This window comes from Pinus tabuliformis, chromosome X (genome assembly GCF_031772625.1).
Source record: "Pinus tabuliformis cultivar Carrire ecotype Pingquan chromosome X, CPIR1, whole genome shotgun sequence".
Taxonomy (NCBI): Eukaryota; Viridiplantae; Streptophyta; class Pinopsida; order Pinales; family Pinaceae; genus Pinus; species Pinus tabuliformis.
Window position 1 is genome coordinate 1178688686 of NC_142308.1, and position 15559 is coordinate 1178704244.

A 15559-nucleotide genomic window follows, 5' to 3' on the forward strand; every position below is an offset into this window, starting at 1 on the left:
TCCATCTCCCTTGTCACCCCTTCTCTCTCTCTCTCTCTCTCTCTCTCTCTCTCCATCTCCCTTGCCACTCCCTCTCTCTCTCCACCTTTCTCTTTCTATATGTATTTCTTCTTACCTCCCTCTCTCTCCCACTAAAACTCCATCTATCTCTTACCCTCCCTCTCAAGTTCTCTCTCTCTTCCTTTCTCTCCCACCTCCCTTTTTCTCTCCACCATGTCACTCACTCACTCTCTCCTCCTCTCCCTCGCTCCATCTTTGTGTCCCCCTTTCTCTCTCTCTTACCCTTCTCTCCCACTCTCTCTCACTCTATATTTCAAAAAATTTAAAATACATTGATGATTAAAATATTATGTTTATATATATATTTCATGTCCTACAACAATTTAATTTGTTTATATAATACATATTTAAAAATACAAGATTTCAAATGTGTGTTGTACATTCACGAGAAAATTATAATTTTCCATGGAAATATTATCTAAAATTTTGTAAAATATTATTGTTCTAGCTACCTCCATCAATGATACATATAGGGCTTCATGTCTTTTAAATGAAACTATTTACATTTTATTTCTTTAAAGATAGCGTTAGTTTTTTATTATTTAAAAATATTATATATTTTATTATCTTATATTTATAAAAAAATTAAATTAAATAAAATTAACATATATTGGGTTGCTTGTATGACTCTTTTTATGTTAATGGTCAACCTTTTTGTTAACTTTTATAACCTATCAACTACATTTATTAATGTGGTTGTGCTAGTATATATTATGATATAAAAAAAAATATTATATTAAAGTTAATAATATTATTAATCCAAAATTAATACATTTAATATTAACATTAAAATATATTAGCATTAAATTTTTTATATTAATATTATTCCATCATTTAATTTAATAATAACAATAATATTATTTTTTTAATATTAATATTAAATTTAATAAGGTTTTCACATGACATTATAACAAAAAATTTAATAAGATTTGGAATTTTTAAATGCTTAATTTTAACGTAATAACTCTATCAGGTCATGGCACTCCATCGAGCTCCTGTTAACCATGTAAATGGCTCGAGGGTTAGATCGATTTATTTTAAATTTCAAATTTAGGTGCTAGCCTCTTATGTCCTAAAATCAAGAATTTGGGCACCTCTTCTACCAAATTTCTTGCAATTTTGTACCTTAGTGGACTTAGGGCTAAATTTAGTATATCAAGTTACCCTAGCAGACTTAAGGCTAAATTTGTACTCAAGTGGCGAGTTTATCACGTTGGATAAATTTGTACTCAAGTGGCGAGTATATCAAGTTACCCTAGCAGACTTACGGCTCAATTTGTACTAAGGTGGCGAGGTGGAGTATATCAAGTTACCCTAGCAGACTTACGGCTCAATTTGTACTAAGGTGGCGAGGTGGGGAGTATGTTGGAGTCATGAAGGAAAATCGCATATGAGTTTGACATTTTCTAATTCATATAAAAAATAATCTAATGTCTTTTAAACAAAATACTTGAAGTTCTTAAAATTTTGAAAAATACCACTATCTTCTTTTACTAGTATTTTTCAAAATGGTACTTTTGGTTTTTCAATTTATTTAAATATTTGAAAAATATTTTCACCTGTCTGCAATTGAAATATTACTTCGCCATTTTCTAAAAATAATAAAAAATATATTTTGCATAAAAAATAAAATTTTAATATGAAAAACTTAGTTCTCTTCGTGTAGATTATATATATATACCTCTTAAGACGCTGAAAATTTGCAAGGACAAGCATTTACTTGGAATCAAAATTCACAATGCTTATATGAATTTCAAGAACTTCAATTAGATAAAAGAAATTTCATTACCACATTTGACCCAAAAGTGTAACCCATCTTCATCATGTAAATTCCTCATTCTACAATAAATCAAATGATAAAAAACAAATGAGCATCTAATACCAGATGAGTAAGACCTATGGTCCAAACTTTTATTCCGCAAACATTTATAAGTTCACAAAAATATTTTTTTAGTACAAATTCTCATCCTATGTTTTAATGCTTTGACATGTCATAAATTAAAATATTAAAAAACTATACACAAGTATGTAGAAGGCTTTTGCGTTGTTGCAGAGTAAGTGTGAGATATCGAGAAAAATCGCGGAGTACTTTTTGTGGGCGCGTGAAACAATCAATCAATGCGGTTTTACAGTGAATTAGTACGTAACAATTAGTGAAATACAAATCTTCATAAAAGTTCTTGTTTTTACTTGATGAAGGAACCGCAACTTCTATATGAATGTATCTTTATGTATACGAAAATATGATCAAAAGTTGTTTTATGTAGTCGATATAGTCGAGCAAACTGATTCGTGTGAAATAATCTCGACGGCTTTGTTTTGAGGGGATGCCTCAACTTCATGTAATCGGGTCAGTCATCTGGGTGTAGGTGATTAGAGGATAGGGTGATTTAAGTATTGGGACCTCTTAGTGTTGAGTATTTGGGGAAGGAGTCATTTATTGCGGTGGAGGAATTATTAGTAGGGATGGTCAAAAGTGGTTTGAATCTGGGCAAAATAATCTAAAAGCTCTTGTAAAGGCATTGTTTGAATTTTATTTTTGATGATATAAATTGATTCAGCACAATCAAAAACACCTAAAATTTTGAAGTTTAACAACTATAACTTGTATTTACAAAAAAACCTTACCAAATTTTCTCGAATTTCACTTTCCAAACAATTCCTCTGCTAATTAGAAGCTTTGGGGAGGCTTTGGGGAATTGAATTAGATGCTTTGGGGAATTGAGTTTTGCGCATGTGTGCGCCTTTATTAATAAGATGAGATTTGTAACCGAGAGCTGTTGATTATCCCTGAATATAGCGTATTTAGTTTGGCCACTGCTGCTTAATTATGGGCATATCCTTTTCGTCTCATCATAGTGGTAGCAGAACAAATCGATTCATAGAGGAGTCGACAAATTAGTCTTCCATTTTGGGTTTGCTTTATCAGATTAGAGGGTGAAGAAAGATAAACAAGGAGAAATTAATGAAAGATTTTTGAGTGCTGGAAAAAAAATTCAGATTTTATAATATTTTTAAAATTTAAAAAAATAATGAAAAAAAAAAGAGAAAAGTAATTATAAAATACAAATGAGATTACTCAAATTGATTCTAAATATCAAAATTCCAAAAACTTAGGGGGTGATGAGAAATTAATTCCAAATACCAAAATTCCAAAAACTTAAGTGGGCGATGGGATTGGGATTTGCTTTTATTTTAAATGAGACCTTTAGAGAAAAAAAATGTAAAAGTTATAAGAAGAAACTTATTTAAATTTTATCAGTGCACTCTGAAAGGATAGTGTACAGACTTACAGCCGGAAATTGCCAATGCGAAAACTCTGCAATATATGTATACATATAAGGAATCCAAATAAACAATGAAATTTGAAAATTTGAATAGCTAAATTCCCGGCTCAATATCTGCCTGGGAGCTTGGAATTTCTACACACAGCCGCCTGAACAGTTTATGCTTCTGGACCAATTTGTCAACAACAATCTTGGAGATAGAAAAATCTACCTGAAATATTGGACGATGAAATACCTAGGAGGTGCACTGTTTAGCATGTGAGTTGGCAATATCTTTGAATCTCTCTAATTCTGGCAGAACACGTGTCTCCAGATCCGGTCTGTCTCTACCGAGCAATTCTGTACATTCGAGAGCCAACTTAGCGAACTCGGTAGTTTCCTCAAGGGGCACTCCCCTGCAGTTTTGTCCAGAATTTCTTTGAATGAACCCTCCTGGATGGCTGTTTGAACTTTTTCCTTAATGGCTACTGGGGGTTGCGCTGCGAGCAATTGCAGGAGAATGATTCCTAGGGCATATAAATCAGACTTGGGACTCGATGTTCCAGTCAATACGTCCTCTGGATCCATGTAACAGTAAGTGCAAGCAAGCACCGCGTTCTTGTACTCGGTGTAAGTGAAAGAGACTGGAGGAGGAATGAACCTAGAAAGTCCTACATCGCTGACTTTGCTCACAAAATTGTGATCTAACAATATGTGAGCAGGCTCTAGACCACGATGAACGATTGGCATTGGCTTGGCGGTGTGAAGAAAATGAAGTGCAGAAGCTATTTCTGAAGCAATTCGAAAGCGTATATACCATGGAAGAGAAGCTCTTCCATCCCCGTGGAACAACTGATCTTCTAGACTGCCATTTTCCATATATTCATAAACTAAACACCCGCGTTGGAGGCAAGTGCCAAGCAGCAGAACTAAGTTGGGGTGATTTATGCAGCTTAGAACCTCAATCTGCAAAATTAGTTGACAAAATATTATTCAAAGCTTTCTTCACATTCTAATCATTTAGCATTCCAATGTCTTCAATTGATATTAAACATGAAAAAAATAGATAGGAGTTAGTGAATCATTCAAATTCTTTTCCCACCTCCCGTTTGAATTCATCTATGTTTCTATCTGCATCTGTAGCGAGAACCTTGATGGCCACAGTGGTATCATCCAAACTGCCCTGGTAGACTGGACCATGTCCTCCATCCCCTATTTTAAGTGATTCAGAAAAGAAATCCGTAGCTAATTCGATTTCTTCTATTGAATATTCTTTCGATCTTTGATCAGCTGACATGAAAGTATCCTTTGCGTTCTCCAGTTCCCACAACTTTGGCAGCGTATCCTCCAATCTCAACAACTCTCGTAACGTGCCCTGCACGAAAGAGAGTGAGTCTGAATTTATTTTTTGCCAAATACGGTTAAGAATCATTAAACCAAAGGTATCAGGCCGTCCAAATGTCTTTCCAGGTATAAATTGATCTCAAGAACGGCTGCATCACATATTGACTTCTCATTTGTGCTTTGAAGATTCAATTGTCTCAACGATAGTCAGACACATCACAGCAAGGTTCAGAAACCTAAGTAGGAAAAGCCATTGCATGAACCAGTCTGTGTCAATCTTCCATGTTCAATTGTGCATGACGGGTTGACACAAATAGCATTGCTTGATTCGCTTATCTTGAAAAAAATTTCTTACTAGATTTAAGTCAAATTCAGGTCCAGCTTAAAAGCTGTTTTTTTGAGGGGAGGGGGAAGAGATAGTTTAATTCTCAAATATTTGGTAGGAACTAAGATTTTGTAGGAACTAAAATTCATACAGATTAATTGATTTACAGTCATTCATATATATATATATTATTTTATTTTATTTTGTTTTATATATATTTTTTAATTTTATTGATATTTTTGGTAATTTTTTATACAAAATTAAATTTAAATGGTAATAAAATTAGATGATGAACATTTTCATAATTAAATTTAATTATTTTTGATCAATTATTATATATTTTGGAAATTTAAATCAACACTATTAGAAAAAACAAACGATTCACCAAACCAATTCAAGCGAGATTCTATTAAGAATATTAAAATAAAAATAACTTTTACGAACCTTACCGGTTGAAAAAACATTAAACATTTCTCAAATTTAATAATATAAAAATTTAAAACAAATTTAGTAATTTTTTACAAATTTGTTTAAATCAATAAATCAATGTTGATTAGTGCTATAATAAATCATTCTCAAACTCATAATGATGCTAAACATTAAACATTTCTCAAATTTAATAATATAAAATTTAAAAAAAAATTAATAATTTCTTACAAGTTTGTTTAAATCCAGCAAATCACTGTTGATTAGTGCTCTATAAATCGCTCTCATATTAATAATGATGATATAATAACCATTATCGTTCCCATTATTAATTTAATACAAATAATAATAATAAAAAATATTATTATAATAACAATTTCACATCTTATTTCAAATTAAAATTCTTAAAAACCCAAATTATTAAAATTCTTTAAAAACAATCCCTTTCAATCAAATATATATCAATAACCTATCCATTTCGCTAGATTATGGAAAATCAAAACTCTTAAACCCAGAAGTAAATGAAAATATTACCGGATCTTGATCATTGATAATCGAATAATGCATGCAAGGCAACCAGCTTAACAACTTTCAAGTTAATAATAAAATATGCACCCATCTTAACTGAATTCTAATAGCTAGCAAAATTATCTTAAAAATCAGAGATATCATATTTTTCATATCATTCTATACATATAAATATATAAAAGTTTATTCATAACATAAAATTATAATCGCTTTATTTTTTTATAATTATTTTAAATTATTAAATTATATTTTTTAACGCTTATATTTAATATAATAAATTAGATTACTTATAAAATCATGTTTGTAGTCTTTACATCTAGATTGTCATGAAGCGGTGAAGGTGATAGGTATGTGTCATTAAAGATTTTTTTGGAGGGATGTTTGTTGGGTGTGGTATTAGGGTCTGAGGGTGTGGTTTCATTTATTTTTTAGTTTTCGAAGTTTCTTTGGGATGACATGGTTGGTGGTTGATATTTGTGTAGTGGTACCCGGAAATGAAATGCATTGGTTAGTGATCATTGCTTGTATCCTAGGTTTTTATGGCCTTCCTAAGTTGGACCCAATATCAGGGTGCATGCAGGAAACAGTTTGCCATTCAGTTGCGGAATATAATTCCCTTTCTACCTTTGATGCTAGTTTCTACTGGATAGTAAAAATTTCAAATGAGTCATCTTCAAAAAAAAAAAAATATAAACATTAAATATTAGTCTTTATTGTGTTACTAGCAGATTCCTTTTCACTGGGCTTATCAGCAATCCCCGAATATTCCGCGCAATCAGCAATGCAGATAAGCTCTAGAGTAAAAATGAATCAGATCACAAAAGAAAATATCAACGGTAAGAATCAGTCTTTAGTGTGTACCATGATGCAAAAGAAACTATTTTTTCTTACCTCTTTTGATATAGATGAACCTTCCAAATTCCTTTTATTGTTCTCGAGGTTCTGGCTGCCATTCTCACTTGCAACAATGGCTTCTTCGAATGCAATTGCTTCCCTAGACCTCTCCCCCGTATGTTGAAATTCAATCTTTAGCTTTTCTAATGTAGTCTTAGTCTCAGGCTGCATGAAGAAAACAATTTGCAATTCAATTGTGGAACAGTTTTTCCTTTCTACATTTCATCCTAGTTTGTAATAGACGGTAAAAATGAATCATGTCAAAAAAAAAATATAAATGTTAAAAATTAGTCTTTAATGTCTGACTAGTGGAATTTTTCTCACTAAGCATCCTTAAAAAAAAAGCTAGTTTTGCTCACTCTTGATATAAATGGGCCTTGAAAATCCCTTTTGTTGCTCTCAAGCTTCTGGTTGTCATTCTCATTTGTAACAATTGACTCTTCGAATGCAATTTCTTCCTTGTGCGTCTCGGTAGGTTGAAGTTCGGTTTTCAGTTTTTCTAATTTACTCTTGATATCAGGCTGCAGAAACAATATGCCATTAAGTTTATTAATAATTTTTCTTTTCACATTTTATTCAGACAATAAATGAATTCCTTGGAATATAGAGTTGTTTTTCTCAATATTACTTATTTGTTGAATAAGATTATATTGGAAATATCAACAATAAATGGCTGCAGTAAGACTGAACTAAACTGGACTAACTGAAACTAAATCAAAACCATTTTGACAATAAATGAATAAGGTGGAGCATAGAGTTGCTTTTCTCAATATTAAGAATTTGTTAAATAAGATTATATTGGAGATATCAACAATAAATAACTGCATTAAGACTGAAGTAAACTGGATTAACTAAAACTGAATTAAAACACTTGGATAGACGATTTTGGTACCTAACAAGTAGTTGAAATTAGATTTCCAATAGATCCCAGTTCAGTTTCAGTTTATAATAAAGAGTAAAAATAAATCAAGTCGTAAAAATATATACATTAAAATTTATTCTTTCTTTTGAGACTGGCAAATTACTGAAAAGAAGATAGTTTTGCTCACCTTTGATATACTTGGGTCTTCAAAATCACTTTTATTGTTCTTAATGTTCTGGTTGCCATTCTCATTTGCAGCAAATGCCTCTTCAAATTCAATTCCTTCTCTGTACGTCTCCCCCTTTTGTTGAAGCCCGTTCCACAGCTTTCCTAAGTTAGACCCAGTATCAGGCTGCATGCAGGAAACAATTTGCCATTCAATCACGGAACAGATTTCCTTTCTACATTTCATCCTAGTTGTAATAGACGGTGAAAATGAATCATGTCCAAAAAAAATATAAATAATAAAAATTAGTCTTTAATGTTGAGTAGTGTATTTTTTCAAACCAAGCATCCTAGAAAGAAGTTAGTTTTGCTCACCCTTGATATAAATGGGCCTTGAAAATCCCTTTTGTCGTTCTCAAGCTTCTGGTTGTCATTCTCATTTGTAACAATGGACTCTTCAAATACAATTGTTTCCTTGTGCGTCTCTGTGGGTTGAAGTTCAGTTTTCAGCTTTTCTAATTTACTTTTGATATCAGGCTGTATGCAGGAAACAATTTGCCATTAGGTTTATCAATACATTCTTTGAGTATAGACTTGCTTTTCTCAATATTACTAATTAGTTAAATAAGATTATATTGGAGATATAAATAATAAATCACTGCAATAAGATTGAACTAAACTGGATTAATTAAAATTGAATTAAGATCATTTTATTCCGACAATAAATGAAGACTGAAGCATAGAGTTGCTTTTCTCAATATTAGGAATTAGTTAAATAAGATTATATTGGAGATATCAAGAATTATAACTGGACTGAACTAAACTGCATTAACTAAAACTAAATTAAGACACTTGGATAGACTGTTTTGACACCTAGCAAATAGTTGGAATTAGATTCTCCAACAAATCCCAGTAATCCGAGTTCAATTTCAGTTTATAATAACTAATAAAAATGAATCACGTCGTAAATATATAAGTTAAAATTTATTCTTTCTTGTGCGACTGACAGATTCTTTCTCACTAGGCTCACTGAAAAGAAGATAGTTTTGCTCACCTTCGATATACTTGGGTCTTCAAAATCACTTTTATTGTTCTTAATGTTCTGGTTGCCAGTCTCATTTGCAGCAAATGCCTCTTCAAATGCAATTGCTTCTCTGTACGTCTTCCCTTCTGGTTGAAGCCCATTCCACAGCCTTCCTAAGTTAGACCCAATATCAGGCTGCATGCAGGAAACAGTTTTCCATTCAGTTGCGGAACAGAATTCCTTTTCTACATTTGATGCTAGTTTCTACAGGATAGTAAAAATTTCAAATGAGTCATGTTCAAAAAAACATAAACATTAAATATTAGTCTTTATATTGTGACTAGCAAATTCCTTTTCACTAGGCTTATCAAAAGAAGCTAGTTTTTCTCACTTTTGATCTAAAAGAACCCTCAAAATCCTTTCCATTGTTCTCAACGATCTGGTTGCCATTCACATTATTTATAGTGGTTTGAATGGGATCCAAAATTTGTCTCCCTGTCATATCTAAACAATAAAAGAAAAATAGGTCAGAACAATTACAAAAGGCAAATTTAGATATATTTTACTCAAACTAGAAAATGTAGAGTGAAATGAATTGTTTCAAGCACAATTGGCATAACACATGGCTCATTTCAAATTATTGAAACTGTAAATTGCAGGTAAGAGAGATTGCAGAATTGTGACTACATAAAACAATCCAGGGCACAGTAGAGAAACTGTCGTTGCCAAAGAATATTGTAATACCTCCTGACAGAAAAGTATCATCTGAACTACTGCTGCTATCTCGTGCCGAAGAATTGCTTCGCTTTATTTTAGCAACTTTTCCTTTTGAAATAACATATACAAAACAAGACTTTGAGGGTTTCATTGCAGTACTTGCTAGCATATCATCGCCTGTAAGGTCTTTATTGGCGCTGTTAAGCTTCCTACTGTCGTGACCTTTATCGTTGCCTTTAGGTTTCATACTATTGTCGCGTTTAAGCTTCCAACTGTCATGACCTTTATCGTGCCCTTTAGGATTTCTATAAAATAATTCAGACCATGAACAGACCATGAACAATATGTTATGAAAATAAGAACTGATTTAGCCCAATGTAAGAAATGGCATTGTATCAGTAATCTGTATTGTCAGCTTACTCTGTACAATCAAAATATTGTTGGGATAAACATACAATAAATCAAAGAATATCTAATGGAGTCCAATGTAAGAAATGGTATTGTATGCGTACTCTCTGCTCTCTGTTTACTCTTTACAATCAAAATTTTGCTGGGATAAGCATACAATAAATCAAATTAGATAACAATTGTGATGAACAGTAGAAGTGCTACCAAACCATGGCAACTTTTGTGAAGCAATCGAACGATAGTGAGTTGTTTAATTGAAATATCTAAAAAACAATTGCTTATTTTTGCACTGATTTACCTTTTTACTAGAGGATTCGAAGACATAATAACGAGCTTATTGATTCCGGACTCTGAGATATGTTTCAGAATTGCTCTTGGTATATTATGATCTTCTAGCACAGTGATTTCTGTCTGTACCTATTTTCCATTGACAGTGAGTTAATACAACTGCTCCAGTCTGACATGGCAAAACTGTAAGCTGTCTCATAATTAAAAATCTCCAAGAGGACAAAGATTTAAGCTGACCTTTTGGCTGTGACACAGCTGCTGGAGAGGCCAGATCAGGTTAGCAGTTTGTGATGCAACTTTTTCCATCTCAGCCGCTACAGCATCACTGCTTGCCAGTGCAATTGGCAGGTAGTTTCCCACTGCAACCAGATACACATTAAAGTTATTTAATGTAGTGGAATGCAATCATAGAAAACTCAAAACCTTGGAATTTCGCCGTTTATTTTGGAAGTAAAAAAACTTCAAACGCCCGGAAGAATGGGAAGTCCATAAACTAACATAGTTTCAGATCAATTTTACGAGTTGATTTTCATATTTCAATGATTTTTTTTTAAATGTGAAAAATAGTTTTATATTTCAGATAATGAATATATATGTTTTGATTTTTGATAAGGTGTAAAGCCATTTTATCAAAGCTTCTGATATTATTGATAGGAATTGAATTTGAGTAGAGACTTAATTATTCTTCTCAGCTCTTTAAAATAAATTTAATTAATTTATAAATATCAATAATAAAATAATTATAAATATTAATGTTAATTAATTTATAAATATCAATAATAAAATAATTATAAATATTAATGTTAATTAATTTATAAATATCAATGAGTAAAAATTATTCTCTATAATGAAGCGTCTTTTAGTCAAAGGTAATTTGGGATGAGTGACTTCCCAAGAAGTTCTAGTTAGCCAGTGCAAGCTCAGGAAGTGATGATTGATGCTATGTGATTCATTTCACTAGTTTCAATCCTACCTCTTCACCTTTGTGAGCATCACCTAATGCAATGAGTGCTAAATGGACTATTCAAAAATGATGAGAAATTAGTCACTTACGATTACCTCTCATGGAAATGGTCATAGATGAATGACTTTCTTAACACAATTGAATCCCAAAAAATATATCTAATATAATGCACTCCGAAAGATCCTCAATACTTAAAACTCCGAAAGATCCTCAATACTTAAATACATAAGAGTGAAAGGAGCTCTACTTGAATGGTTCATGAGGCACAATACTTGCTAAGGTTTTGCAAATGGGATACCAAGCTAAGTGAGCTTGATTGCGGGGAAAACTTAGAGTGAAGTGAGCTCTACTTCAATGGTTCATGAGGCACAATACTTGCTAAGGTTTTGCAAATGGGGTACCAAGCTAAGTGGGCTTGATTGTGGGGAAAACCCCACAGTTAAGGGCGCTTGAGCCAGAGGCCATCTCGCATGGGTGACTTCCACGAAAGTCATCTCGCATGGGTAACTTCCACGAAAGTCATGGAGGGCGCTTGACCCAGAGGCAATCTGGCATAGGTAACTTCCCCGGAAATCATGGTTATGGGGTGCAAGCACTTCCCCGGAAATCATGGTTATGGGGTGCAAGCATTGACGCTATGTGATTCATTTCACTATTTTCAATCCTAGTTCTTTCACGATTATGAAATGCAATAAATGTTAAATGGACTATTCAAAAATCCTATGATCATAAATAAATGACTTTTTTAATACAGTGAAATCTAAAAAATAATATCTAATTATTATATTTATTAAATTTCTATTTTAAAAAAATTATATTTCTTAATTATTATTTATATTTTTTTTATAATTTTATAATTGTTGTTTTTAAATTTTTAAATTTTAATAATAAATAAAAAAAATTAACTTAGAGGAGATGCATTTTAAAACAAAATCTAAAGCAGAATCTTTAGGAGTCCGTGGCTGGGAGTGCGGGTGCAGATACACGTAACTTACTCACAGCTAATTTCCACATAACAATGTCTCCCTATAATTGATATTATGTATTATATTTAAACAATATCACGCAAAGCTTACAGGGATTGCACAGTATGTGCACGTTAATTGTTTGAGTGACATGTTGCATGTTTCTCATCTAAATCTATAAAACAATAGTAACGACATCCAACAGAGTGTCCCACAACATAAAAAATTCGGTCTAAAAGAATCTCCAGAAATAAACGATCCGATAGATGGCATATTTTACACAGATCGGTCTGGGCCAATTCAAAACGGTAACAGACTCTCTTTTCGATGGTGTTCGATGGTTTAGGTTGGTTACATGCCTAATTACAAATTTATTTAGAGGATATTCTACAGTCCAGTATAAAGGTGATGTATAAGATTGTATATTTTATACAGGCTAGTTTGAAACAGTAATAGATTCTTTGTTTCGATGGTTTAAGTTGGTTACATGTTAAATTATAATTTTATTTAGTGAATATTTTACAGTTTAGTATGAAAGTTATGTATAAATACAAAAGTGAAGTATAAGTATGTGGGTCTCTTTTAAAATCAAATAAATAAAAAATAATATGTCTTATTATAAAAAAGAAAAGAAAATATATTATATTTATTTAATTAATTATAATATATTTTTATGTAAATAAATAGAAACGAAAAAAATATATGAATAAGATGTTTAAACTTTATATTTTATAAAAATATTTTAATACTTTATATCAATTTCATATATATTTATATATAGAAAAAATGTTAAAAAATTTAATTTAACGTTATATAGAATAAAATATTCAATAAGTTAAAATCTTTCTAATATACATATTACATAATATATAATATTCAAATATATAATTTAAACAATAAAAAATTACATATTGTTTTTTGACTCTAAAATAAATTTGCACAAGAAATTTGATCCTTATGAGCTTATGTTAGATCTATGCTGGTCATAGTGTTGGAGTCACGATTGTTGTTACACCAAAACCCGCACGTGGTAGTAAACAGACACATGCCACAAAACACACCAAGACCAAACATGCCACAAAACACGCCAAAACCAAAACCCGTACGTGTTAGTAAACAGAATCTCCTCCCCCAAGGAGTGTGTGTTTCAAACTCAAGACCTTATACCACTTGTTGGAGTCACTATTGCCGTTACATCAAAACCCACAAGTGTTAGTAAACAGACACATTGCTAGATTTAAGCACATGCCATGAAACACACGGGGAGCCTTGGATTATCCTTCTACACATCCATTAACAAGGAGCGCAACGCATAAGACAATGGTGCCTTAACTGTCTATTTGCATCTCCACAAGTGTTAGTAAAAAGACACATTGCTAGATTTAAGCACATGGCACGAAACACACGGGGAGCGTTGGATTATCCTTCTACACAGCCATTAACAAGGAGTGCAACACATAGGACAGTGGTGCCTTAACTGTCTATTTGCATCTCTTGGACCTGGAAAATAAAATGTACAAATTTATAATAAGAAAAAATATTATCAAACAATTTTACTGGAGTTCTAAGTTAAGTTAAGTGGGAAAATTTGGTATTACATGTTTTATGGTCCAATTCTGCGGAAGACTACGTTTTATGGTCCAACTCTAAACAAAACTATGTATATTTGTGAGCTACTCCAAGCACGATTTTTCCCGTTTGAAAAAAAAAACGATTTTTCCAGTTTGAAAAAAAAAAAAAACCTGCCGGCGGTTGAAAAGAAAACAACTGTTGATGTGCATCTGGGAAATTAAAAAAAAAGGAAATTCATAATAGACGAAAACACGAGAGGTTTAGGATTATCATACTGGGAGTGGGAACAGCAACAATGGGACGCCTGGCATATATCAGCGTCAATTGGCCTCCATCAGAAACTAAGTTATCCAATGCCCATCTCACTGCATGTTCGCTATTCTTCTCCACACATACTGCAACTACAGAAGAAGAAGAAGCAGCAGAAGTATAAGTAGAAGCAGAACTATCAGCAGCATCTGGAATCTCTTCAATCTCTTGCGACAGCTTACTCTCTGTCAAGCCACGGATTTGCCCTGAACTCTCTCCAATCTCTTGGGAAAATTTTCTCTCTGCCAAGTCACCGTTTTCCCCCGAGTTCTGTTCAATCTCTTGCGACAACTTATTCTCTATCAAACCACCCATTTTCCCTGAGCTCTCTCCAATCTCTTGGGAATTTTTTCTCTCTGTCAAGTCACCCATTTCCCCAGAATTCTCTCCAATCTCCTGCGATGACTTATTCTCGGTCAACCCACACAATTCCTCTGAATTCTGTTCAATTTCTTGCCACGACTCTGTCTCTGTCAGGCGACCAATATCTCCTGAATTTTTGTTGACAGTAGCTTTCCCTATACTTTCGTTCACACGAATTTTTTCTAAAACAGCCTTCCACATTCGTGCATATACCTTCATTTTGTCCCCCATAATTTCAAAATCCGTGGAGCTAATGAACTCCTATTTTTTCCCAAAAACTAGACCATGGAGTTGCTTGCTAACATCTCAGTACAGTCATCCAACCAACCCAACCTACAAGCTACAACCTTTACCCATGTAGGAAAACAGAATTGCCTGTGCATCTGGCATTCTCCGGGGCTTTTCCTCTCTGAACGAGAAAGCCACCAGAGACTTCCTTTCGTTAGATCACTCCAATATCTTATATACTGCGTCATTCTTTTCTGGCGTACGGAATTCGCATACGTTAGTTTAGAGACAAACGTTCCCCACCATAATTGCCAGCTGTAATCTATGTGAAACATGCTACACTATTTTTTTTAAGAGAATCACTCCGCATGAAACTTTATTTCATTAGTTAGTAGAATTACTGGAATATGTGATGAACTGCGACCGATAGAAAATTTCGATCGATTCTTTCACGACTCAATCATTTAAAATTATATAAAAAGAAATAAAATATTATTACATTTTGAAAATTCTATTAATACATATCTAAAATGTTAGTCTTATTAATGGGGAAACAAGTGTTCGGCAACCAATAAATCCCATGCTATTGGGCCATTAATGCAGAAGATTTATTGGGCCATTAATGCAGAAGATTTATTGGTTGCCAGTACCTTATGGTTACTATGAGCATGCATGTTGCTTCATGAGCATTCGTTTTCCGATCGCCCCATATTTTCGAATAGGCGAAAGCCAGAGGGACCCAGAGGAATCTGCAATAGACCCACCCGACTCCCGAGCATGTCTTTTCACCGTATCTAGTACATAATCTCATTAAGTACTTGACTGGTGATCTCTTTCGATCCAACGGACCG

General features: G+C 32.8%; 1 protein-coding gene across 1 annotated transcript; it reads right to left on the minus strand.

Annotated features, from left to right (window-relative positions):
* Positions 1 to 3632: 3632 nt before the first annotated feature.
* Positions 3633 to 14880, minus strand: LOC149144150 (U-box domain-containing protein 52-like). Its single transcript, XM_089452044.1, has 12 exons — positions 14084 to 14880; positions 10545 to 10666; positions 10318 to 10436; positions 9639 to 9916; positions 9286 to 9398; positions 8925 to 9089; positions 8246 to 8407; positions 7893 to 8057; positions 7203 to 7364; positions 6841 to 7008; positions 4429 to 4701; positions 3633 to 4292 (listed from the first exon to the last, which is right to left on the minus strand). The coding sequence occupies exons 1-12, from the start codon at positions 14709 to 14711 to the stop codon at positions 3633 to 3635; spliced, it is 3015 nt and encodes a 1004-aa protein (XP_089308170.1). The 5' UTR covers positions 14712 to 14880.
* Between the last annotated feature and the right edge of the window lie 679 nt (positions 14881 to 15559).